Source organism: Perissodus microlepis, chromosome 5 (genome assembly GCF_051167445.1).
Source record: "Perissodus microlepis isolate ML-2025 ecotype Zambia chromosome 5, ASM5116744v1, whole genome shotgun sequence".
Taxonomy (NCBI): Eukaryota; Metazoa; Chordata; class Actinopteri; order Cichliformes; family Cichlidae; genus Perissodus; species Perissodus microlepis.
In genome coordinates this window covers 14,479,724-14,506,030 of record NC_140465.1, presented here as the reverse complement: position 1 = coordinate 14,506,030, position 26,307 = coordinate 14,479,724, and the positions used below count along the sequence as shown (strand labels likewise).

At 41.7% G+C, this 26,307-nt stretch overlaps 2 protein-coding genes across 6 annotated transcripts in view; one reads left to right on the top strand and one right to left on the bottom strand.

The window, feature by feature from the left end:
* ppfia4 (PTPRF interacting protein alpha 4) overlaps window positions 1-17,233 on the top strand; it is a 71,754-nt gene extending 54,521 nt beyond the window's left edge. For 3 of the 5 annotated variants that reach the window (XM_084928071.1, XM_084928070.1, XM_084928075.1), the window contains 25 exons: window positions 556-777; window positions 2,751-2,885; window positions 3,571-3,705; window positions 3,873-3,956; window positions 4,681-4,812; window positions 4,987-5,049; window positions 5,646-5,737; window positions 5,857-5,986; window positions 6,483-6,679; window positions 8,219-8,447; window positions 8,551-8,586; window positions 8,690-8,811; window positions 9,020-9,132; window positions 9,426-9,507; window positions 9,612-9,693; window positions 9,896-10,096; window positions 10,679-10,741; window positions 11,107-11,133; window positions 12,485-12,660; window positions 12,787-12,884; window positions 13,662-13,837; window positions 14,323-14,391; window positions 14,476-14,662; window positions 14,802-14,899; window positions 15,692-17,233. In XM_084928071.1, coding sequence (XP_084784197.1) covers window positions 556-777; window positions 2,751-2,885; window positions 3,571-3,705; window positions 3,873-3,956; window positions 4,681-4,812; window positions 4,987-5,049; window positions 5,646-5,737; window positions 5,857-5,986; window positions 6,483-6,679; window positions 8,219-8,447; window positions 8,551-8,586; window positions 8,690-8,811; window positions 9,020-9,132; window positions 9,426-9,507; window positions 9,612-9,693; window positions 9,896-10,096; window positions 10,679-10,741; window positions 11,107-11,133; window positions 12,485-12,660; window positions 12,787-12,884; window positions 13,662-13,837; window positions 14,323-14,391; window positions 14,476-14,662; window positions 14,802-14,860 — 2,910 coding nt within the window. In that variant the 3' untranslated portion in view covers window positions 14,861-14,899; window positions 15,692-17,233. The remainder of the gene's footprint in view (window positions 1-555; window positions 778-2,750; window positions 2,886-3,570; window positions 3,706-3,872; window positions 3,957-4,680; window positions 4,813-4,986; window positions 5,050-5,645; window positions 5,738-5,856; window positions 5,987-6,482; window positions 6,680-8,218; window positions 8,448-8,550; window positions 8,587-8,689; window positions 8,812-9,019; window positions 9,133-9,425; window positions 9,508-9,611; window positions 9,694-9,895; window positions 10,097-10,678; window positions 10,742-11,106; window positions 11,134-12,484; window positions 12,661-12,786; window positions 12,885-13,661; window positions 13,838-14,322; window positions 14,392-14,475; window positions 14,663-14,801; window positions 14,900-15,691) is intronic. The other 2 variants (XM_084928073.1, XM_084928074.1) reach the window with 2 other exon arrangements.
* A 96-nt stretch (window positions 17,234-17,329) lies between these two features.
* myog (myogenin) lies at window positions 17,330-19,705 on the bottom strand. Its single transcript, XM_084928076.1, has 3 exons — window positions 18,927-19,705; window positions 18,230-18,329; window positions 17,330-18,141 (listed from the first exon to the last, which is right to left on the bottom strand). Exons 1-3 carry the CDS (start codon window positions 19,458-19,460, stop codon window positions 18,023-18,025), a joined length of 753 nt encoding a protein of 250 aa, XP_084784202.1. The 5' UTR covers window positions 19,461-19,705; the 3' UTR covers window positions 17,330-18,022.
* Between the last annotated feature and the right edge of the window lie 6,602 nt (window positions 19,706-26,307).

Here is a 26,307-nt window from a genome sequence, read left to right as displayed (position 1 = left end):
GTGATAGTGACACACTCTCAGTTCGTGAGCTCGTACCACGCTGTTTTACAGTCACAGGGAGCCACTCATGGATTCCCAGGTGTGCCATATTACACAGTTTCACACTATTTAGCCCTATCTCCCCGGGCATTTGTGTGAATCTTTACGTTTCTGTAAGGAAGTCATGCACAGGCAAAATGGAAACACAACGGAGCAGAGGGGGTCCTACTAACTTTGGCTGCCCACTGCGTTGCTGTCTGAATGTGTCCCTGAAGATTTGTTTAATTAAGAGCCTGGAATTAACTGCACTCTGAGCTTGGGAAAGAAGAGAAACAACATCAAAACAACAACATAGCAGCCTACCCTCACATAACCCAACCCTGTATGCATAAAACCCACCACTCTTATCTAGGTCACTCAAGAACTTTATCAGCTCTAAAACTCTAAAACAAGAGCTTTATCAGATACCCTACAAACACAGCATGTAGATTTGCATCTGTGTATCACATGAGATGCATTTTATGTGAAAAGTGTATATAATGATGGATCTGCTAATTGTATGTGTCTGCCTTACAGAGACTTCCCAATGGCTCTATAGATGCCCACGATGACGGCAGCAGGGCGTCTGAGCTTCAGGAGCTGCTGGATCGGACCAATAAAGAGCTGGCTCAAAGCCGCGAGCACTGTGCCACTCTTAACCACCGCGTCACTGAGCTCGAGGCAGAGCTTGCGAATGCACGCAGAGAACTGAGCCGCAGCGAGGAGCTGTCAATCAAACAACAGAGGGAACAGAGAGAGGTGACAGTAAAGGATGGAGTCAAAAAATGTGCTTTGGTTCTGGGAGCAAGCAGTGGGCAGCAAAAATGTTCAACTTTGCAAGGAAGAAAAATTTAAATAACATTTTGCTGATTTATGAGGAAATGTCGTGGACCTCTATTACTCCCTATCTTGTTATTTCACAAAGTAACAAGATTTTTCTTATGCCATTGAGGTCTCAGTCCTTCAAAAAGACCACATTGCATAAAGGCAGATAGATTTGTGTACTGTGGATGTAGCTATTTAATTAGAAGGAACTTTTTAAAGTTCATTACATTTTGGGAAAATATATATAAAATATGTATATATAATATATATAATATTAGTGACCCTTATTCCACCAATATATTTAATATACTTCTTTAATATTTAATAGATTTCTTTTCAAAGCAACATTAGTTATGCAATTAATATTAATATCAAGAAAGAAATATTATAATTATTGCAAAGTTACTATTAGTTAGCATATTATGCAAAACAAAAAACTTTTATTCCAAGTGTAATCCATACTATTATTTTAAAGCTTCCTTTGACTCTAGTATCCGTTCATTTTCAGTAATTTTGAGTAAACATTGTTTTTGTTGTATTTGTATTAAATGAAAAAACTCTGGGTCTGGGTCATATTGAAACCAATAACCAGCCAGTCCTCTTCAGCATGTCCTGTACCACAACCACTCACCGAGACACATCCCGGAGGCATCCTGATAAGATGCCAAACCAACTAAATTGTCTCCTATTAGTGTGGAGTAGTGGCTTTAGTCTGAGTCCTGCTGAAATAACCAACCTCCTCAGCCTTCATTTCTCCCACTTGTATCCCTGGTCTTATTATTTTAGTCACCCATGACCATAGGTGAAGGTGGAATGTAAACACAATTGACCTATAAATTGACATCAGCACCAACCTGCCTGTTGGTCTTCCACTCCACCATCACGTGAACAGGACCCTAAGATGCTTAAATTCTTCCATATGGTGTAGCAACTCATGCTAGACCTGGAGTGTTCACACCGCCCTTATCCATCTGAGAGTCATGACCTAATAGTCAGAAGTGTTACTTCTCATCCAGTGTTTCACACTCAGCTGAAAACAGCCACAGTGCAAGCCGGAGGTCACTGTCTGATGAAGCTACCAGAACCACATCATCTGCAAAAAGCAGAGACAATATTCAAAGACCACCAAACCCTCTACCCTCCACCTCCGGCTGCCCATAGAAATTCTGTCCATAAATATTATGAACAGAATTGGTGACAAAGTGCAGGCCTGCCTGCTCAGTGTGACTTACCGCTGGCAATGCGACCCAAGCTCTCGCTGCAGCTGTACAGGGACCAGAAACAACTGGAAACAACTTAAAGCTAATCAGACACAACAGGCAGTTTTAGCACACAGTTTGCCACAAGCTTTGCTCAGGGCAGGGCTGTGACATGAGGATGGAGCAGTTGCTTACTTCCCGTCTGTGATTCAGGAGAAAAGGTAGCGTTTGTTGTCAGCCCATATTCCAACTAAGTGTTGGACATACATGAATGAGTTTTCCTCATTCCCAGAGATGATGAATCCAGCGATGGAGTCTTTTTTCTTTAAAATGACTGACAGAGTTCCCAAACATCTCCTGGATAAAGTGTGTTCCTTTAATTTAGGAACCGTGGCAAACATTAACTGAATACTGAAAAATAAATCGGTATACTATCTATCTGGTTATACACAGGGGAGAAGTACAGTATAAGCAGTAAACAAGGATCACTTAGCAGTCGCTTCCATCTTGGTCCACCGTAGCAGCGTAGGCATTTTGATCAGTGTACAGTTTAAATTTGCTTGAATGTTTAAAAACGCACTGATGAAAACCTGGAGATGGATAAAAACTAAAGCTTAGCTAAAAACATTTGCTCCCTGCAAGTGTAGTAGACATGATCGACTGTTACTATATGACTTGATTGTTAATGTTGTGTTTCTCCACCTGCAGAGAGAAGATATGGAGGAGAGGATAACGACATTGGAGAAACGCTATCTGGCTGCTCAGCGAGAGACGACACACATCCACGACCTCAACGACAAGTTGGAAAACGAACTGGCCACCAAGGACTCTCTGCACCGACAGGTAACACTCGGCAGCATTAGGCACACACAGTTAAAAACCCAACAGTCTGCATAATGAGCTTTATTACAGGCTGAGTGCATAATTGTCATTCAGAAACATGCATTTGTAGATAATTGTTTTTAAAACAAAAGTTAAGTGGAAATAGATGATGGTTGACCTGCTTAATGTCACCTTCCGAAACAAACAAGGTAGGCATTTCTGTCATAAACAGCCATTCAGTCCGTTTTTAAGAATGTTTTCATTCCTCTGCTGTATTCAGGCATCCTTGACTGTTTTATAATGTTAATGTGTTGTTAAGGGATACCAGAAATATCACATTTATTTTGATACACTGTGACATAAGTGTATTAATTGTGCATCCAGGCTTATGTGTGCTGTTTTTATTTCTTTTTAATATTTCATGCCTCGACCATCTGCAAAAATACATTTAAAGTTTAGGAGAGTATTATCATCAGTTAGTGAGCAATTGAAACACGCTGCTCCAAGGTTCATGTGTAGTTCAGGGTGAATCTAAGTTCAGCTCCACATGGGAAACACCAGCAACATCCTCTGTGAATGACCATATGTTATGTCCTTGCCACTCGCTGGCTGCAGTAGACTGATTACACCTCTCTTGTGATTGCAATAATATCACTCGTGTGTGTGCGTGTGTGTGTGTGCGTGTGTGTGTCTGTCTGTCTGTCAGAGTGAGGAGAAGGTGCGCCAGCTGCAGGAGATGCTGGAGATGGCAGAGCAGAGGCTGGCTCAGACCATGAGGAAGGCTGAGACACTGCCAGAGGTAGAGGCTGAACTGGCACAGAGAGTGGCAGCGCTCTCCAAGGTAACACACACACACACACACACACACAAAGCTGTAGAAGCTTTTGCAAATGTTACTGATATAACAAGATTCACATGGCTTACAAATAAAAAACATAGATAAGATTGCAGGAGAGCAGTGTTCTTCTTGAGGCAGTTGTACAGACATGTGCGTGTCTCCCCCTGCAGGCCGAGGAGCGCCATGGCAACGTGGAGGAGCGGCTCAGACAGCTGGAGTCACAACTGGAGGAGAAGAACCAGGAGCTTGGAAGGGTGTGTGTGCCTGTGTGTATGTGTGCAGCAGCCCTGCAGGTTCTCTCTGACCTCTCACGATAATGCGTGCACGTGCGGACTGATGCCCCACATTAGCTGGATGCCTTGACTCTTGGCTGTGTGCTCCCTCATGCATACGTGTACATACGCAAACACACAGGAAACACACATTCAAGAAGAGTTCTTTATTTTCCCGGTGCACTGTTGCATGAATTCAAACCAAATTCACATATCTTGCTGCAACACATGCACACACACCCCTCTCCCCTATAAGACTGATTGGCTGCTATCTTTAGACTCTGAATAATTCACGCAAGGCTAATTTCTCTCTCTCTCCATGCGATCTCATGACTATATTTAGTAAAAAGAGCTTTCTGAGGATGCAGATGGGTGTTTGTGTTTCCCCATGTCAATTTAGGTGAATTAAATTACTGCAGAGTACATATTAAGCAGAGCGCTTCACGTTTAAGAGAAGCCATTTAACCCCCCTTTTTTATCATGATGTAAATGACTGTAATTAAATCATTCAGACTGTTAGATCCATTGTTGGCCAAGAAGACCTATATCTGGCAGCTGGTGATCTAGGGCTAAATACACACTTCATCCTTTAATCCGTGTAGAGATGCTTGATTAGCTGCATAAATACACCCACGTTGAGTCTGTATCAAAGAGAAAATTTGATGATGTCATTCCCTCATCTGGTTTCCCCGTCTCTGCTCATCAGGCTCGTCAGAGGGAGAAAATGAACGAGGAGCACAACAAGCGTTTATCTGACACTGTGGATCGTCTGCTCACCGAGTCCAATGAAAGGCTGCAGCTACATTTGAAAGAACGCATGGCTGCCCTGGAGGACAAGGCAAGGCCTGTGCACACGCGCTCATCAAAGCAACAGCATCATCTCATATTGTTGTTGTTTATGGTTCACAAACCAAATTAATGCGCAGTACAAGACATGTTCTTCTTAGAGGACAGATTTGTTCAGATGCAGGGTCATGTCTGGTTTCTTTTGTTTTGTTTTGTTTTTTCTCAGAACGCTCTCATTCAGGACCTCGAGAACTGCCAGAAACAACTTGAAGAATTTCACCACACCAGGGTTAGTATGGCTTTGGTGAATCACCTAAAAACCATTAAAAAAACACAATTGTCTTCTTGCTTTCAACGTTCCTGCCTCATAATAACTGGTGACTTTTTACAAAAATACAGTTTTCTTGTCCATGTGTCTTGACTCTTTTAATTTCATACAAATTTTAGGAGGTGATATGAATCAAGTCACGTTATGGATTAAATTTCCCACAACCATTCAAAAAGTAGCTGAAATGACCTCCACTTTAAAAACTAGCTAACCACCTTCAAGAGTTAGTCAAACCTATTGGGAATATTTGCTATAAGCAAGGCTAATTTTGGCATGGCACAGTGACCTGGAAGATTTTGTTACTTTCACACAGAGTCAGGTCAATATGTCTCTATTTTTCTTATACTTAGTGCACAAACAACCAATATCCATTTAGTACTTTAGTTGTTCTAAGGCTGAGCACACATTTTTCTTTAATACTTAATAGAATATTCATCCTTAATAAAATATTTTTGTAAGCTAGACTTTTTACTTGGACTTTTACTTAGCCTTAGTCTTGCTATTTTTTGCTTAAGAAAAAAAATCTATTGTCCATAATGCCTCCATTTTTCCTTTAGGAACGTCTGATTGGAGAGATTGACAAGCTAAGAAATGAGATTGACCATTTGAAACGCCGCAGTGGGGCTTTTGGAGATGGAACTCACCCTCGGTACATATAGCTGTTCCTCTGCGTTCCTCCTCGTTCCTCTGTCCTCCCTCATACCACCATTTATACTTTACCGTACTATCTGTCATTTTTTCTGATCTGTTCCACGTATAAAATTGCAGATCTCACTTGGGTAGCTCCAGCGATCTTCGCTTCTCCGTGGTTGAGGGCCAGGATGGCCACTACAGCACAACTGTGATCAGGCGGGCACAAAAGGGCAGACTTTCAGCGCTGCGAGACGACCCAAACAAGGTGGTTATTGTGTTTTTTGTTTTTTTTTCATATCCCCAAAGAAACCCCACAGCTCCTTGCGTACACACACAAACATGATTGCAGAGATCGAGATCTCATTTCAACTGCTCTTCTAACCACATGCAGCTGCTTACGGGTGCTTAATCCAGGTTCATATCTGCTTTGCTAGTAAGTGTCAGTGCTTGGCTGATGTGTGATGATCCTCATGCCTAACTTCCCATTTTCTACTAACCTCTGTGTCTTCCTGTCTCTCTCACTTGCTGCCATGGACATGCTGTGTGATGTAAGTTTCCTGTTCATCCATTTATTCTCATAGCTGGCCACAAGTGTCATATAGTGATTTTTAAGTGTATTGCATTTAATCAGGACTCATCCATGCAACACGTTCTTTATGTATATTTATATGTGTTTTTTTCAAGGATGTGTTGTATTTGTGTTGTATTAAAAAATAACCATTGTTGGTGTGCGTATGCCAATGTGTATATGCTCTCTTTAGGTGTGTGCGGTGTTTGAACAGGACTACCCATCTCTGCGTGGGAGCGTCAGCCACCTCCTTGGCAGCGACATCGAAGCAGAGTCAGACCTGGATGATGATGTTAGCTCAGCCATGCTTTCCCCCAGCGGTCAATCAGATGCTCAGACTCTGGCCCTCATGCTGCAGGAGCAGCTTGATGCTATCAATGAAGAGATAAGGTGGCGTATTACAGGCACATTACATTGCAGCTTCAGTCCCCGTGGGGAAGTTGGGATCAGTGCAACACCAAGAAAAAAGATACAGATAGGAAAAGTTCACAATACCAAATACAATACCAAACCAGGTACATGAAAAGGAACATGATGACGACTGTGCAACTAAATAAAGGTGCTGAAAAAAAAGGCCCGGAGTCAGACAGAATGCACCATGACCGATAGAGACATTTTATTTAGAGTCATCTCAAGGTCCCCATACTGTAACGTAAAGACCCTATAATAATACAGATAGAAAACTAATGATCCACTGATCCCCTATGGGCAAGCAGTAGTGGAAACAAAAAAACTTCATTATAACAAAAAGACACCTCCAGGCTCAGGAATAGAGGCCGTCTGCTGTAACCAGTTGTGTAGACGAGTAACCAAAGAGAGAAAGGAGGGCACAAAAAGATAACAAAAAGCATAAAGGACAAAGCACAAACTACACCAGAGAGAAGGCACAAAGCTACTGGCATATAATAAATGCATTGACAGTGAAAGAGAGGAAAGCAGAGGAGAGGAGGTGCTCAGTGTATCATGGGAGGTCTCCAGAAGGCTGACTCTATAGCAGCATAACTGACTGGTGTTTCAAGGTCATCTAATACACACATAATGGAAAGTTTGATCAAAAAGACGTCTTTTAATCTTAATATTAAAAGCATTGGGGAAGGTTTAGCTCTGAAAAAAAAAAGGTCTGGACACTGGTTCCATGCAAGAGGATAGCTGAAGGCTCGGCCTCTACTTTTGGAACCTCTATGAACCACAAGTAAGGCTGCTCTATTGTAATAATATGGTACTGTGAGGCTTTTAAGATGCGATGAAACCTGATCATTCAGGACTTTGTGAATTCAACTTCCTGATTAAAAGAGCTTTTAAAGAGTCAACGGATAAATGCAAAAAAGAAAAAAGTGAGAAGCATAGTTGTGAGTAAATCATCAAGTGGAAGGCAGAAACAAAATCCAATTACTGTATACAAAAAATAGACACAGAGATGATTTCAGGTTGATAGAACCTTTCACTTATTTTTCCTGCTGAAACAGGATGCTATTTTCTTTTTCTTTTTTTAACAGTTTATACTAAACAAGGTCCTCTTTTTGACACCTCACAATATGCTGCAGGAAAGAAATTGCAAAGTAGCTGCTGATTATGCTGCAAAAGAGCCACACTCCCTCAAAGCAATAAAATCGTAGTTACACTAATGGTATTTTATATCCATTATTTTGGGATTATTGCTCTTTTTCATCACACTTTAACCAGTTTATTTAATATCATATATTACCGTTTCCTAGATTTACTGAAAACAAGAAACATTTTATCACTGCGTGCAGAACAAGAACTAAAGATGAAAAAAAAATTCAAAGTAAATAGGAAAGTAATTATTATGGATTTTAAATTACTTTATCGATCACTGCAAATATATTATCTGTAACGTACGAGTTAGTTTAGAGACAGCAGGCCAAGTGCTCGACTTTACCGGGTATCTGTGCGTGTTCGTGTGTCCAGGATGATTCAGGTAGAGAGGGAGTCTGCAGACCTGCGCTCCGACGAGATTGAGTCTCGCGTGAACAGCGGCAGCATGGACGGACTCAATGTGACGCTACGACCACGGGCCCTGCCCACTTCCGCCACTGCTCAGTCCCTGGCATCATCCTCCTCCCCACCCACCAGCGGCCACTCTACACCCAAACATCACGGGCGCAATACCAGCCACCATCTAGGCATAATGACTCTGGTCAGAAAGCACACACGCGCTAAGCCTGTCATATACACACAGACAGCAGTATGTGGAAGTTAAACAAAAGTGATCTTACCATGTGCTGTTTTGTTTCTTTTAGCCAAGCGACTTGAGAAAACACAGAAGGAAAGTAGCAGTAAGTTTGCAAATGTATCTTATATCCAACAGTCTGGGTTTTTTGACTGTTTGTCTCACTGTCTACTTTTCCATCTAAGCTGAGTTACCTTTGTTTTTTTCAGTCCCCAGTGGAAGTGGACAAAGCAACTATCAAGTGTGAGACATCACCTCCTTCTTCCCCCCGCAGTTTACGGCTGGAAACCAATTTTGCCCAGTTCACTGGCAGTTTGGAGGATGGACGAGGGTAAATACACACATTCACACGCTCACACTAGCAGTAACACACAGCGAGTAAATGAAGACAAACTGTGTCTCACTAGAGAGGACAAAGGCAAAGGTCTAAGTACCAGATTTCACAAAAACATACTACTATGTCCTCTGTGGGCACCAAATTATTGTTGATGGTAATGTAAATGCCATATTAATACTATTTTGGCTACTCTTTGCTGCAGCAAACAGAAGAAAGGAATCAAATCATCCATTGGGCGATTGTTTGGAAAAAAAGAGAAGGGACGAATGGACCAAACTGTTAGCAGGGAAGGACAGCCTCTACCAGCTTTATCAGGTACATTGCAGACTACAAACCACATAACTGCCCACGTTCATCCACACTGTATGAGTGATTGTGCATTTACAGAGAAAGAGACACATATACTTATTTAAACTAATTTAATTACATGTAAATCTTCCATGTCATTTTGTTACACAAGTACCATATAAAATGTTACATGAATGATTAATTATTTGACTGATAAATAAATCTTTGATTTTATATGTTTCAGTTGCATTTTACTCAAAATCTGTGCTTTATGTTTATCAAGTATGAAGAATCAATATTTTGAGGGTGTCATATTTCAGACTTTGAGATGGGGATCGGTGACACTATGACTCTGGGAAAACTGGGCACGCAGGCTGAGAGGGACCGAAGACTGAAGAAAAAGTAATGATCAATTTGTTTTTCAGTTGTTGCTAAAATGATTTAGAGAGCCATCTTTTTTTATTACTTACTTACACGTCTGCCTTTACTTTTAATACCCTCCTTAGGCATGAACTTCTGGAAGATGCAAGAAAAAAAGGCCTGCCATTTGCTCAGTGGGATGGGCCTACTGTTGTCTCATGGCTAGAGGTATTCCACTAATCTGCAAACCCTCCCCAGTTTCCATAAAAGTGACCTCTATTTATGCCAGGCTGCCATCTGTAGGAGGGGAATGCAGTATTATCAGTTACCGAGCTGACACGTGGCCTGATCTGCACTAACTTCTTCTATAATTATGACCATTTATGGGGAGAGTGGTAATGACGTTGAATGTCTTGATCACTCTCACCAGCTGTGGGTGGGTATGCCAGCCTGGTATGTGGCAGCTTGTCGTGCCAACGTGAAGAGCGGAGCCATCATGTCAGCTCTGTCAGACACAGAGATCCAGCGGGAGATTGGCATCAGCAACCCTCTGCACAGGCTCAAACTCCGCTTGGCCATCCAGGAGATGGTCTCTCTCACCAGCCCCTCTGCGCCGCTCACTTCCAGAACGGTAAACAAAAACACCCACTGCACCTCAGATAACACAACTAAATGTTTCTTACAGGCACGTAATTATGCAAACATAAATACTTAATACATGAGTAAATAAGCTCCTCGAGCAAAGAAAAAAAAATCCAGGAATGTGACATGAACAGTTTTTCAAAAGCTGATCCACTTTTCGTCTTAAGCTTCACTCTGCACTCTCAAGTGATGCCTCCTCACACTTTTTTTGTGCTTCTGTTCAGACTGCAGTAGAGGCTTGATTCATGCCTTCAACTAGGCTGACTTGTCCTTTTCAGCTGCCATAAATTGCATGGGTTACCGTGGGGAAACAACACACAACTAGTGCCAGATAAAGCTACAAGCTACCTGCCTGAAATACACTCCCTCCCTTGGCATCACTCAACACAATGTTTGTCTCTGTGTGTGTGTGTCTTTTTGTCTGTGTGTGTGGGTGCGTGGGGGTTGAAATGTGTGAAAATATACATGAGTGCATTCTTGGGTGTGTTTGTGTGCGCCTGCGTGTATGCATGATTTTTTTTTTTTCATGTCTGTGTGTGTGTGTTTGGGTGTGTTCTCGTCCTCTGAGCAGTCCTCCGGAAATGTGTGGGTGACTCATGAAGAGATGGAGAACCTGGCTTCCTCCACTAAAGCGGTTAGTACCATCTGGGTGCTCCCTTCCCCATTACCCCCACCTGACACCCTCTCACGCTCACACTGTCCCCACCGTGACACACATATGTCCTCTCCTGGAAGACCCCTTTCAAATGTCGACTAAACCATACACTAATATGCATTAATGCTTCTGCTGGTATTTGTATGTGGATTGGATGCTAACTGATGTAAACTGTGGTCATGTGATCTGCGTCTTCATGCAAAGGTCAATTAATACTATGAGTGCTGATATGTAATTACTGCAAAGATCTTGCGTGCGTATGTTTCTGAATGTTTAGTATGTGTGTGCTTGATTAACTCCTGTCTCTCTAACTCAAACATTATCTTTACCATGCTGCTACTCAGGAGAATGAGGAAGGCAGCTGGGCACAGGTGAGGCTGCTGATCTGCAAAAATCTGTCTACATACAGAGTGAAAGTGTACAAAGGCTCACACATAGATATTGCCACAATTGTGTGGCTACTCTTGTGAGGACATGCGACAACATAATGCATTCTTTTGCCCCTTCCTTATCACTTTCTCAGTGCTATTGTTATCTGTTATCTGATATTAAACCTAAAAAGGTTATAAACCTCAAACAGGCCTTGGTGTGAAAGGGTGTGAGGACTCTAAGGACTAGCATTCGGGTCCTCACTGTTTGATATGTCCTCACTTTGATGATCAAAAACTCAAAGTGGTCCCCATGTAGATAGCTGGACAGGTACACACTTAAATAAAGTTACAATTCAAGTTACAGTGTGTAAAATAGATAAAACCAATAGATAACAGTAGATAGAAAATTGCACTCACCCTTCCGCTTCAGTTACGGTGGCTGCTATAGGACAAAAAACTCTGGCTGCCGATCATCTGTGGGCGATCTGTAGCTGTCGATATGCCAGGTGTCCATATCTATTCATTCTGATGGAGGATATAAAACTGGCGTTCTACGTCTGTGGCCGGTCTCTGGCCTCATGCATAAAACTCGATTAGGAAAAATGGCGATCTCCATCTCCACCACTGTATACAAGATGGAGGGGTAACACAAACCAGCAGTTATTTCTATGTATTTGTTAATGGAGTAATTCGAAGTTTATGAGGAGCCATCAGTTTGTTGGAAGATGTAATTATCAGTGTGTATATATAAATAAAATAAACACTCAAAAATGAATGACTGTACCTTTACGTCAACTTTGTTTTCAGATTATATATAAATAATAATAGCGTATGACGTAAATATATAACAATGATATGAAGTGATAATTATTTTCTACCTATTAATAGGTGGGTTATATAGCTTAACCAGCAGCTGTTGTTGAATGTAAACAAAATATTAAGTCTGTTGTTAGCATTCTTGCGTCTGTTAACAGGGGTATAAAAAGCACTGAAAACATTTCTGGCTAAGAAAAACATGAGTGCTACTTATTTGTCTCAGTGTACCACTAAGATATTAGCATAAACCAGACTGCCTCAGGGATAGATAGATAGAGAAAGATAGAGAAAGATAGATTTGTACTATGTAAAAGTGGTACCGTATAAAGTAAAATACACTAGAAGACAGATTTTTTTAAATATATGTACATAAAATGCAGTGGAAGCGATAATATATACACGTGATATATAGAAGTAATAGAAGCCATAAACATTGTTCAGTCCAAATTATTCCCTGTGAAAAATATCTCAGGCAGTTTTTCTAGTCTTTCATCTTTCTGTTACACTCATCATTGGATGCTGTTCTCCCTTACAGACTTTGGCATATGGAGACATGAATCATGAGTGGATAGGAAATGAATGGCTGCCCAGCCTTGGTCTGCCTCAGTACCGCTCCTACTTCATGGAGTGTCTGGTGGACGCAAGAATGCTGGACCATCTGACCAAGAAGGACCTAAGGAGCCACCTCAAAATGGTGGACAGCTTCCACAGGTCTGTAGCTGTGGCCATTAGCTTAGCTTCTGTTTGATCCGCTTTCTCTTTCATCTGCTAACTGGGTGATGAGAAGGCTAATGGTGTATATGTGCTGCTCTGTGTTTGTGTCGGTCTGTGTATTAGGGCTAGTCTGCAGTATGGGATTATGTGCTTGAAAAGACTCAATTATGACAGGAAAGACCTAGAGCGGCGGAGAGAGGATAGCCAACATGACATGAAAGGTAGAGTTTACACACACCCTGATACACACATAGTGATAAAAAAAAAAAAAACATAACACAGATTCATAAGCAAGCACGCATCGACACATCGAGAGTCTCGTCAGGCCAGAGTACCACCTAGTGGTTTTATCTGATAGCGTCAGGTTGGACTGAGCATTCAAACAGCTGCTCCTTCAACTGTCAAAAAGCCAATCTTATGATCTAAAACCTCACTTGCCAAAAGTGCTCCACACACAGACACATGCACACACTTAGACCTAGCCAGACCTCTCGCTCTTCTGACCTTGAGTTCAGCACATGAACTTGACTCAGCTGTCGTGTCAGATCAGAATCCTGCCCTGTTTACACACGCATAAACACACACACACATGCACACACCCCGCCTGTTCCAACTTCGAAAGCTGGCTGACAGCTGTGCTTTAAATGAACAAAGGGAGTGTGCCCGTGAGTTGACACTATGTGGACCTGCACATTATCTCTCTATTGCTTTCTCTGAACTTTTCTACAAATGACATTTATTTTACTTCAGGGTGGTCTGTTTAAAAAAATGTTTGGATATATTAATCATTCACAGTAATCATATACAGTATATTAAAAAGTAATAACATTTGTCAGTCTCAATATTTCACAATTTTTGTGCAATTTTCTGGTATATATAATAATGTTAATAATACATAAAATTTTACACAGTGTCACAGCTTTTTTGGGAGATTAATGTTGACAGTCTGTCAGCATTGGTATGTACCATGTATCGGATTTATTCTTCCTTTATTGTAGATGTTTTGGTGTGGACCAATGAGCAGGTGATCCACTGGGTCCAGTCCATTGGTCTAAGGGAGTATAGCGGCAACTTGCTGGAGAGTGGCGTTCATGGAGCGCTCGTCGCTCTGGATGAAACTTTCGACTACAGCAGCCTAGCACTCATCCTGCAGATTCCTATGCAGAACACACAGGTAGTTATAAAAGAAAATAGATTTAATGACTCCTGACACTCGACATGGAATGACTGAACTGATTTTTAGCGGAAGAAAAGTTGGATTTTTGTATAACAAAATTTAAAGTTTAGTTTTGTCCATTTTAGAAGGAATTATGAAAAAAGTACAAAGTCTCTGTGCAGAATATTGACTTAAACCTAAAATAAACCAGTAAGTTGTGTTTAATTTCAAATTGCAATATCTCACACATTTCACCCATTCGATTTTTGTATAGTGAACAGGTATCATTACCCAGAATTCAACTATTTTCTGGCCAGGTTTCAGTACACATTAGCAATCTGGCCCAGTTGTCTATATTTAAAAGTCATAGGCTCCAGCCTGCCTGCGACCCTGAATTGGATATGCAGAAGAAAAGGGATGTACTGATTGATGGATGTTCAACCAAAAAATGTTTCTTTATTTAGAGGTTGTTTTACTGTATTCAACGGGTTTTTGTTTTTCAGGCACGACAGGTTCTGGAGAGGGAATTCAACAACCTGTTAGCTTTAGGGACTGACCGCAGACTCGAGGAGGTACCTCTCAAGCTGCTATATAAATCAAATACAGTGTTGTTTGAAGAAGGCAAATTTCCTCACCTTGCTTTTCTGTCTTTGAAGAGTGGAGATGACAAGTCCTTTCGACGCTCTCCATCATGGCGCAAGAGGTTTCGGGCACGTGAAGGAGGGACTGGGCTGGGGATGATGGCAGGCTCCATGGAAACGCTGCCAGCTGGCTTCCGCATGCCGTCCATGTCCATGCCGCCTTCTATGAATTTGGCATCCAAGAAACAGCTTCAACCTGAAGGTATGTTACAATACTAAGCAATACCTAGTTCATTTTCTGTATATAGCTATGAGCCTCACTGTGGTTGCCTTGACTAACTGCATGTCGTGTCCTCTCTGTCTTGCTGTGCTCAAAATCAATTGCGTGCAATGCTCTCAAGCTCCTCCCCCAGCAACCCCGAGACTTGATCCCTCGGCTGTGCGGACCTATTCATGTTAACTACTCTCTACTTACTAACAGGAGCGTTAATGCTGACAGGTAAGCGAACAGAAGCTGGACAGGATACTGTGGTCACAGCTAGCATTGTAGGACTGTGACTCTAACTTTCAAGAGGCAATTAACAAAAGGTGTGCAGGCTAAGCCTGAGAGTTTACTACTGCATATACAATAGATCAATCAAAGCAGAAGCTGTATCCAAAATTTTAATCATCATCATTCAATTCTGTTCTTTTTTATATAGAGAGAGAGCTCAATCACAATAAGAGTTGCCTGAAGGCGCTGTATATTCTAAGGTAAAGATGCCTTCTATGAGCAAGCACTTGGTGATAGTGGGAAGGAAAAACTCCCTTTTAACAGGAAGAACCCTCCTGCAGAACCAGGCTCAGGGAGACAGGACAAAAGAGACACTGTGGAAGAGAGCTAAAGACTGGCAGCATGTTGTCATCACCTACCTGAGCTGGTGGGTGGCGTTAACACCCAAGTAGAGAAATACGACGGCTCGAGAAAGTAGGATTTTCTAATTCATACCATAGTTGCAGTTACCAAAAATCTTGGATGAGTTTGAATCTTGGTGACCTTGAACTCAAGGTCAAGGTCAGAAGTCAAGTTTTCTGAAAATCTTTGAACACAATAAATCAAGTAAGATGTCATTTGGGATTTTGAAATTGATGCCATAGTTGGATCTGCTAGGAGACTGAGAGGTAGCTCTGGCAACCGCCAGTATTTTTAATAACTTATTTTTAATAACTTTGATGAATCAAGAAGCAGGTGCAACTTAATTTTTCTTTTTTTTTCTATTCCACTTTCCTCATCTTCTTTTCTCTCTTCTAGTGCATTCTCATTACCTATATGGACATATGCTTGCGGCCTTTTGAGAGTGATATGCCAAATCTGGAGAGGGAGACCTGGGTACCTCACAGGGAAGGCTTCGTCCCTTTGTTGCCCAGCCTCACCTTCCAACTTTCACCTCTCACCTCTTCTTCGGACACGTGCAATACAGAGGCCAACTCTGACCTTTGAACTCTTGAGAGTGCACATTGGCTGCGCTCGCTGCTGTAATGGAGGCTCATCCTGGTCTCTCCCAGTTTACCCCCGTGCTCCCAGTAGCCTTGTTGTTGTGGTTGTTGTGCTCCTGCTCCTCTGATCTCAGCTGTGGAATTTTTTCCTGGTTGTAATAGTCTCAACATGGCCAAGCCCAAACCAATCTTCCTGCGTCATCATGTCCTTTACAAGAAAACAGCGTCAAAAAGATTAAAGGAGATGGTGAGCAGGTGTTGGTTTGGATTTGAGAATGATGAATACTTGTATAAATGGCAGATCCCACCACACGTTACCCCTCTACCGGTTATGCAAGGTATTACTCATTTATCTCTGTACATAAAATGGATGACTTATGTTTTTTATAGAAATATTATATATAAATATATATATATAAATATATATATATTGGGAATATATATGGAAAACAATATAATATTGCTGTATGAAACCCAATGCCCTGTATTCAATAGTGACTGTTCTCTCTCTCTTTCTCTTTCTTTCTCTTTCTCTCTGTGTCGGACCTTCGTGTGTCTTTTGCTGTATGCTGTACGTGTGTGAATCGTTGGTGGGAGGGACTCACTAAGGGAGGTGTGTGTTTCCACAAGGACTCTTCACAGGTTCATGGGTCCAATATCAGACTTCTCTCTTTGCCTCTTCTCCCATTCCTTCTTTTTTCCTTCTCTTCCTTCTCTTTTAACACAATGTAGCTGTTGCCTCTCCTTTCTCTGCCTCTCTCGCCTTCTGTATGACACTATGTAGCCTAGAATAGAGAGAATCCTTTAATATGAAGTGTGTGTGAGAGAGAGAGTGTATGACTAAATGAGTCTCTGTGCTTGAGACTAGTAGATTTCGTGTGAAAAGGCCGGCCCCAGCCATGCGACCATGACTTTCTCTGTGGATGGTAGTGTGACCACTGTAGCTCTTCTCTGTTGATTCCTTACATTCTCTCAAAATCAAACTGTAAACTGCTGCTCAACATCAGCCAATGAAATCCACATGAAACTGCTCCACGTGACAGACTTGTCTAATGTTGCTCTGATTGAGCAGTCAGTACTCTTGGCTCACCAACTCCTCATCCAATAAGAACACAGCAAATGAACCAGTGAAGTGCTGGATGGGTGTACAATCTTTTTCTTTTTCTTTTTTTTTTTTTAAAGTTTTTCCAAGGTGTCTAAAAGGTGTAACGTGCTATGTGGCAGCTATGAGTACTGTGTCTTTATTCCAGGTGTGAAACAATGCTGACAAATCAAGATTTTATTATTTGGCTATTTAAAAAGAAGTGTAATGTATTTATGACACTATATAGACATAAGTAAAGCTGTTTTTTAAAGATTTGGTATCCTGTGTTCCTTGTTAAGTTATATGTGCCAGCGTATTGTATTATAGGCTAAAAACAACACTGGACAGCGTATTGAAAATGGTCTTTATTGTAAGAATTAAACAGAAAATATCACTTTTCAGAACATCTACAAATACACAACAATCTTAGTTATAAAAGTCCAAAATAAGTTAGCAAAAAAAAATAAAAATGGCAAATCCACTCTGTAGAAAAAGGGAACGTATTTACATCACTAGCATTCATAATCAGTTTAAATTAAGCAGATCTTGGTCAAAACTGCCATGGTACATATTGGCCCCATGAATAAACTCTTGTTTTTTAAGCATTAAAACTCACACACACAAAAAAATGAATGAAAGATTAGGGAAAGCTTTTGAAGAGGAAATCTTAAATTAAGTAAGGAAAGAAAACTGGATCTGTCATTCCTCTGTGGCTCTATAAATCTGGAGGCAAGCCTAACAGGGATCACGTGTAGTAAATATGTGTTGGGTTCATGCAGCAAAGTCTTTGAATCTCCTGTAGCTTTGACAAACAGGTCTGGAACATCGCATAAGGCAGGAAAAAAAGGGAACAAAGCCTCAATGTGAACAGGAAAAGTCAGTTTGGCTAGCTGGCCCGTGGATCAACAGAGCTGCAATACTCGTCAAATGGAAACATTTTTTAATTTGGCATAAGACAAAATAATTTAATCAGCAGAAGCACAAAATAGACATAATTTAGGATTAAAGGTCACTGCTTTTTGTTTGCTCGCTGTGCACCTACTGGCCGGCTGGTCTAAGGGTCTATTTGGGAATGTCCACAGGAAAGGCCACAGGTCCATCTGCTGCAGAGATGCTGTCCACAATGGAGGTCAAGGCCCGCATGTTCCCCTGCTCTGGAGAGTCTGCAACGCTCAGGAGATCTGCAAAAAGACCCAGTTACACACTGAGTACCTGTGAAGGTGCTACCTAGTCTACCTAGTTTAATGGGACTAAGTGAACTGTGCTTACCCTCGCTGCTGTAGCTCTGCGTGCACTGCTCTGGAGTGCTGCTCCACTCCGGGCTGCTGCAGCAGGTGCTGCCTGAACTGGGCTCGCTTGACGACGACACCTGTTGCCATGGCGATGCACACACACAAGTTGCTGTCAGTCACTCTGTTATGATACAGCACGCCATACCACCCCACACAGAAAAACAACACACACTAAAGTGCAGTGTACTACCACGAATGCACATATAGTTAATGCATCCCGTGACCCCACTCAGAGGCAAATGTACACGGTGAAAAAGACTTTCCATTACTATGACGCCTGTCACAGGAGTTCTTGTCAGTGTCTTTAAAAACACTAATGAGCTACACTGGATCATGTTTTTAAAAACCTTTTAAAACACAACATTTTTGCTCATTATATGGCTGAATACATATGCTGACATATTTCCCTCACAATAACCTCAAACCTTATCCAGAATGAATAAATCAAAAGGAACATGAACAGATAATCAAATTTACACATTTTTGATTTGACATTTTACCCCAGTCATTTTTTAATGTAGTATTTATCTTTCTCTTTACTGTACCGCTCATTTTTCTCCCATATCTTCTGCCACTTTCCAACTAGTGCTGTTCCCAACTCTGTTTCCCTCTTGGCTGATTTCTCTGTTATTTTGAATTTCTCCCTTCCCTCGTCCTGTCTCTGTCCTACTTACTCTGGGTTGAGTTGGACTGGGCCGGTAGAGCAAACCCTGCTGTCCTGTCTCAGTGTCCTGCTGGTTGAGGGAGGACACCAGGGCTTGGAGCCTTTCAATATACTGGATGGCGCTCCGCAAGATCTCAACCTTGGGCAGCCTCTGGTTGGGGTTCATCAGCGTGCTCCTCTTCAAAGCATCGAAGGCCTCGTTCACCTTCTTTAGGCGTCTCTTCTCCCTCAGTGTGGCTGCTCGCCGGCGGTCCATGGTCACCGTCTTCCTTTTACACAGCTTACAGGCCCAGGGAAGACACTGACCTGGGCAGTGGGGCTCGGAGTGAGGCGACATGCTGGATGGAGAGGCTTTGTCCTCGGTACCTGTCACTCCAACTCCGACACCCCCAGACAGGTTCCCACACAAGCCCATCATGGAGTTCCTGTCCTGGTAGCCAGCTTGGTCATACGCCCCGGGCAGGCGAGAGGGGAAGTAGCTGTCCCCTCCTTCATAGAAGCGCTGGTCAGGGAAAAAATAAGGGTTGGTCTCAAAAAGCTCCATACTGGACAGTTGTGGTCTGGATACAAGGGAACAAAGATCCCAGCTTTCCTAGGAACTAGTCTTCAGTATGCGCTCTTCTGTCCTGTGTCTGGAGTTTGTGTTGGAGTGTACGTGTGTGCACCTATCTTCTTCCCGGCCTGAGTTTGTGATGAGTGGAAGACGTGTGGAGAGCAACTGGTGTGGAGCAACTGTAGACTGGCATTTAAACCCCTCTGCCTTCTGCTGGATCACAGGGTTAAATTTAGCACGAGCCCCCAGAAACCTGACACGACGTTTAGCTGTTGCTGCACATCTACACATCACATCTCTGTTTGGCCCTGCTCTCTAGGGCTTTAAGGCCCAGTTGTACGCGTGCGTGTTTTTCTGTGGGTTTGTGTGCTCATGTATTTCTTAAGAGGCCAGGACATGATCAGGTTGAAATGGGAGAGACAGCCTCAGATCAAAGGTGTCCATCTTAGTAAGTTAATCCCAGACTTGCGTCCCCTTCCGAACATGAAGAGTTCCATCATTAAGTGGGGAGGCAGAAGGGACATTCTGGAAACAGCTGTCACTTCTGCTGGGAGCCAGTGGCACACAGTGACAATACATTGTTTGACTTCAGGTTTTTGATGGGAAGTCAATGAGGCAAGAGACTGTTGCTTACTCTGGACTGCTGTGAAGCACTGTCAGACTCATAATGCGATCAACTTGGTCAATACCAAAAAAAGCTTAGGTGACATTGTTCCTGTGGTTTATGTAACTGCATTCATATCCACTGACTTTCATCCTGAGATGATTGCACTATGTGATGCAAGTGACCTTCTGAGTTATACTAGCCTCAGAACCAGGCAGGTCTGTGCAGGAACCATCAGCAGAGTGAGCTGCTAGGCTGACACTGGCTCACATTACCCCCAGAATTTAAGGGACAGTAATGAGTCAGCCACACAGAGGGAATGGCCTTGGTTGTCCTGACCTCTTCCAGCAAGTCATAGCATTAGCCTAGCCACTGGGTGTTAATCCTTCCAGGACATGTCTCACCTCATAGCTCATCAGCTAATTCTGACTAGCTTCCGCTAACATTGCAGCACAGCCAAAACACACACTTCTGTCAGCAGAGAAGTGGCCTGGAGTGACAGGCAAATCATGAGGAGTGTTACATGAGTCTGTATTCAATTTCTTTACAATAAGTTTATCACAGTAATACACTACCTCTCATGAGATGTTTGGAAGAGACAAATTGCTAGCAGTTTCCTAATAACCACAGTTCATTAAACTTAGAGGGTTGCAAGGTCTGGTGAATACCACTGCCAATGACCCTTTAAGTTATTCTCCAACCAATGAAAGAGTAAATACAAGTTTTTTGAAACAAAAGTAAACAATACTATATCAGCGGATACCATGAGTTCAATATTTAAAATAGAGAAAATAAAGAAGAACTAAGGACTTTATAGTGTTACGATAAGACGTGAAAAGCTAGGTTTTATACTTTTCCTGCTTATAAAATCAAAGAACAGCAAAAATTCTGGCACAACTTCACCTACTTCCAAGGTGCATGGAGAGGATGAGAAACTCACAATGCAGGGACTCGAGCAACACTTAAGAGTATGACCCTGATGAAGGCCACAAGCCGAAACGCGTTGGTCATTTAATAAAGTTGTTCCTCTTTACTTTTAAGTGTTGCTGGAGTCCCTGCTTATAAAATTAAAGAACGCATTATTAATTCCGGTCTTATGTGAAAATTTTGAAAGTTCGACATACCAGGGAGCCTTTCCAGCTAGCTCCCTGAAGCTGCTTTTAATATTTCAACTACAGCATTGTAAAACCTTCTTACATGTTAGCTTGCAAGTTAACACTATTATGGAATTTAGTTCTCTCTCTAGACCTCTACCATCCAGTTTTCTATTGTCCAATGTTGGTGAGCCCTTGCATATTATAAGGTTTGATGAGATGCTCTCCTGCATACCTTGGTTGCAACAAGTAGTTGTTTAAGTTTCTGTTGTGTTCCTATCAGCTCAAACCAGTCTGTCTATTCTCCTCTAATGTCTGGTGTCAACAAGGCCTTTTCACCCAGATGAAAATCTGGGTGAAAAGGCCTTAAAAAATACATATTTTTATTGCTCAGATTAATTTTTTATTTCTGACTTTTTTCCACAAGCAGTGACAATCTCACACAGACTGGATTTCGGATGAGAGAACTCAGGATGTTGCAATTTCCTCATTATAACTGCCCCTTAAAGCCTCTATGTATTTATTTTTATTGTGGATCAGCGTTGCCTAAACAGCAGCTTGTTTAAAAGAACATATTTATAGGCCTGGCTTGTGGCAGATATTTTGATATTTCGTGTAAGAGAAAGCACAGGTGCAACCAATAATTTCCATTTAAGCGTTCCAGGGTTGTTTTGTTTTCAAAGGGTTAATGACACACAATGGAACAGAGCCTCTAATTTCTTACTGTTTATTACTCTTTACCTGTGTTTTATATCCTTTTGAAGGTAACAAACACAAAGTTTCAGTTAGACACAATCAAAACAAAAAAATCTTACAAGTCAGTGAATTATCTACAGGGAGATTTCAGTCCTGGGATTAGGTGCCAGGCAGAGGTTTGGCAGGCCCGTCTGGTGGCTTGTGGTATCCTCCTGGGGTTTGGGCTTGGGTTTGAGGCAGAGTGCACAGTCTTAGCTTGGCACGGGGCTGGGTCGGCTGTCAGGTTAGTCTGTGATGGATCGTCACTGATGGTGGAGTGAGTACAAAGAAGCCTGTGTTGGACTCAGGGGTACAGCAAGGAGGGGGTTTGCAGTGTGTCAGAATCACTCATAACCCTCTGTCATCTTAACCCATTGTCAGCAGAACTAGATGTGTGTGTGTGTGTGTGTGTGTGTGTGTGTGTGTGTGTGTGTGTGTGTGTGTGTGTGTGTGTGTGTGTGTGTGTCCGTGTCCCTCAGTATTTGAAGTGAACACTTAAGATACAGAACAGTTTGTTTACCTGTGGTTTGCTAATACTGTACTTTATTTTCCATCTTAAAATAGGCCAAACCAGTGAAAAATAGGCTGGCTCTAATTTAATTATGATTGATTGGCCCCATGTAAGAAATAATGCAAAAAATATACAAATTAATACCTATTGTGACATTTGGATTTATTCTAAGTATCAGAGCTATTGATTAAATTACTAAATAAATATGAATAATATAATATAATATAATAATGTATTTCTTGTCCATAGTGTGTAAGGGTCCCCTTGTGTGCAGCGCGGGGGGTGGGGGGGGGGGGGGGGGGGGGGGGTTGCCCTGTCACTGGCAACACTGTTCCACTTCTCCTCAGTGACAAGCAACAGCACATTGTGGGACAGCTGAGCTCTGGGGGAGGAGGGAGGGATCAGTCCTCCTCACCCCAGGTTAGCCTCAAGTTTTCCAGTGACCTGGAGAGCTGTCATCTGAGTGCAGTCGGGAAATCTCAGATATGTAAGAGGAGAATAACATAACAACAGCAAGGAACTGTTTATTAGAGGTGGCTAAACCAGGTCTTCCATCCAGTGAGATACATTACGATATAAGACGCAAAACAGGATACACAAGTTGTTTAAACAAATAAAATACATGCTTTTGTTTCTACTTTATTTGGATGTTAAACTCATAAAACTCATAATAATTCCCATGAGTTTATTTGTATTCTAACAGCTTTATGTGCTTTAGTGTCCAGCATGAGCGCTAACCTATTATTTTGACTAGTAGATACTGAGAATCGGAAGGAAGCAGAATCACTCAATTTTGACTTTTGCTTGAAATTTTGTGAACACTTTAGAAACGACCTTTTTTGGCTTCTTTGTTACCTGCCAGGCTATGACCCCTCTTGCTACTGGAGAGATCTTTTTTTTTTTTTTTTGATCAAGCACTCCTGGGCAGTGTAACAATGATCTTCAATTTTTCTCAATTTACGCTATCTGTCTGACTTTCTATTGTTGGAGTAGAAAGTGTAGCAATAGTTCTGTAACCTTTTCCAGCCTGGTGGGCTTCAATAAGCCTTTTTTCTAAAGGACCTTAGAAATCTCATTTGTGCATGGTAAGATACAGTCCCTCAAACATGACAATGGATTTTTTTTTTTCTTTAAATAAAAAGGACTGAAGACAGATGACTTCTTTTTTTTTTTTAATTAACTTCTAATCCTCAATATGTTCATAGACTTGCTGGTGTATTTTTCTCACTCTATAAATAACAGTTATGTTCTGCTTGAATAACTGAGTTCTGTGTTTTACACTTTTAGGATTTGTGTAAAAAATCTGGTGACCTGCTCGGATGTCTAAATATTTATTTAGATCATTCAGAACGAGTCAGAAAGTTTAACATTTTAAAGGAAAAAGACACAGGAAATTATTAATTATTGTTTTCCACATGCAAAAAATAAAGTCTCATTCCTGGCCTTTCTGTACTCCTGGAAAGCAATATTCAGTCTGAAATCCAGACTCATGCAGCATTATTATGTACTAGTTTCATGCCTTTGGGAGAGAGCATTGTCACCATAGTGACAGCAACACATGTCCAAGTCTGTCGTCTCAGAGACTGTCGCCATGAAAACTGCACATCCATTCCTAAACGCTTTGATATCAGAGCTTCTCTTCCAGATTACGATGAGGTTATACTTACTATAGAACATTAATGTTGTATAGGATCATTATATGGAGATGTGACAAGGCAGCCGACTCCTCCTCGACAATCATCAGTGCATAAAACACAATGAGAGCAAATTAAAATATTCACGGTCAGATCTGATTACTACCCTGCTGTGTCCCACTATTTCTGTTGAGTAATGACCCTTACATAAGCGATACAGTTTGACGACCCCCCCAAAGGTGATGTGACACTACTATGGCCTGGCTAATCATCAGGAGAATACTCCCATTCATTTATACTCAGAATGAAGTGCCCCACCTGTGTTTGCACAGGGCTCTGGAGGCCTGGAGAAAGCCTTCTAAGTCAGGGTAGGGGGAACAGTAGTTCTGTAGCCCAGCCGTGCTGCTGGTCACTGGGGCTTTTATTGCAGAGTAATCCCCTACAACAAACAGAATGGCCGGCATGTGCATACGCAGCTGTCGCAGTCTTAGTGCAAGTGGTGTCATGTTAAATCACAGGAATGGACTGAGCCCCTGCACCATCCGCTGCCCTTCCCTTCGCTGGCATCCCACTTACTGAAAGGCTCCAGCACACAGAGACAAATACACATACATACTCATGCCTATGTGCATAACCCACTTCCCACTAACATACTTTGCAGCACATGGCAGCCCAAAAGTTATTCCCTGTAAATAACTTGTGCCCCATTGCTACAAACAACCAGATTATTTCAATGACATATATTCAGAGGACTTATGATAATCAAAGCAGGTATCACAGGCAGGAAAACAAAGTGACATTTACACCCTGACACTTTCCAAGTATAAAGCACCATTAGCATAGTTCCTCTGGGAAATTCTGAATCCCTCTGAAGCCAGGTATGTATATAGTATATACTGTTGGATGGCTATGTTTTAAACTATTTCCAGTTTTTCAGTCCAGCTCTGTTATCTTACTCTGCTACATTTCAATCATGCTCCTCGCTACCCATCAATATCCTTATTTTTAATCTACACTATCTTCAGGCCTTCTTCCGTATTCCTGTCTTTGTTTTTCTCTGGTTCCAGTGACCTTCTCCCATGTCATCAGAGGGACAAATTTAGCGGCCTAGTTTCTGGAGCGACCAAATAGTCGGACACAACAGAGGGAATGTGTGTATTTGTGTGTGTGTTTGTATATCTGCATGGAAATTAGAAAGGAAAGAAAGGCCCTAGCCCCACAGATACAGTTATAGATATCCAGACATGTACTATCCTCGGGGTATGAGACAAAGGACACCAGAGGAAGGTATCACAAAAATCTATATCTTAAAATGAGTTTTGCATTTATGACATCAACAAATAAACCGATTAATGGCAGTGACTGCAATAAAACAATAAAAATAGGCATAAGAATGGAAGCAATAACTATTTTCCCTTCAGGAATTATTGCATACGCCACCGAGGATAAAGAAAGAATGTGTTAAGTTATTCTGGGATGTTGAGATGGGAGCACTGTCGCCATGGAAACATGCAGATCCTTCACCACTCCCTGGGTCTTGTCATTCTAGAGCTGCCAAGCTCCGGGTGCCATGTCACCAGGGGTGTTATGCCATTCTTCGTCTCTACTCTCGGTGACGCACCAGATGCCACATACAAAGCAGCAGGCCTAGACCGTTCTTGAATTAGCTACAGAGTAAAGGGAAGCATTTCACAAAACATCAACACCTACCTACCAACTCGCATGTGAGGTCTTCAGTGGTAAACCACTGGAAAAGAAATTCTTTAAATAAAGCGCATGAGTGGAAATTGGAGAAAAAAAAATGTCCATCAGTATTGTTGTCTTTCTTTTTTGTTTTACCCCACTACAGTTTTGACCAGAGGTTGGTAACCTTTGCTATCCAAGAAGCCATTTATGAGTAACTAAAGGGATGAATCAGTGTTGGATCTATATATAAGAGACAAACAAGCAAGGAAGAACATTTTAATTGTATCTTTAGACAGTTTTTGTTAGCTAAATTTACAAAAATGCCAAAGAAAATAGTTTAACAGGCATCAAATAGCATTTTTGCACCAATGAGGTGACATCTCAGTATGGTGTGCAGTGTGTCCTTAAAACATTTTAGGAAACTGGACAAGTGGAGGACCAAAGAAGAAGTGACATTCCTAAAAACTATCTACAGCAGTATCTCAATATTCGTAAGAAACAGAAAAAATTACAGCAAAGATCTGAGAAACATATTTGGATCTTCAGTTGATCCATCTACTGTGGATGGCTGCCA

Coding starts and splice junctions, on each gene's coding strand:
- myog (XM_084928076.1), bottom strand. CDS start 19,460: ATGGAGCTTTTTGAGACCAACCCTTATTTTTTCCCTGACCAGCGCTTC. Junction 18,330..18,926: donor CCAGTCCAACTCAACCCAGA/GTAAGTAGGACA, acceptor CCATGGCAACAG/GTGTCGTCGTCAAGCGAGCC. Junction 18,142..18,229: donor GCAGAGCTACAGCAGCGAGG/GTAAGCACAGTT, acceptor GTCTTTTTGCAG/ATCTCCTGAGCGTTGCAGAC.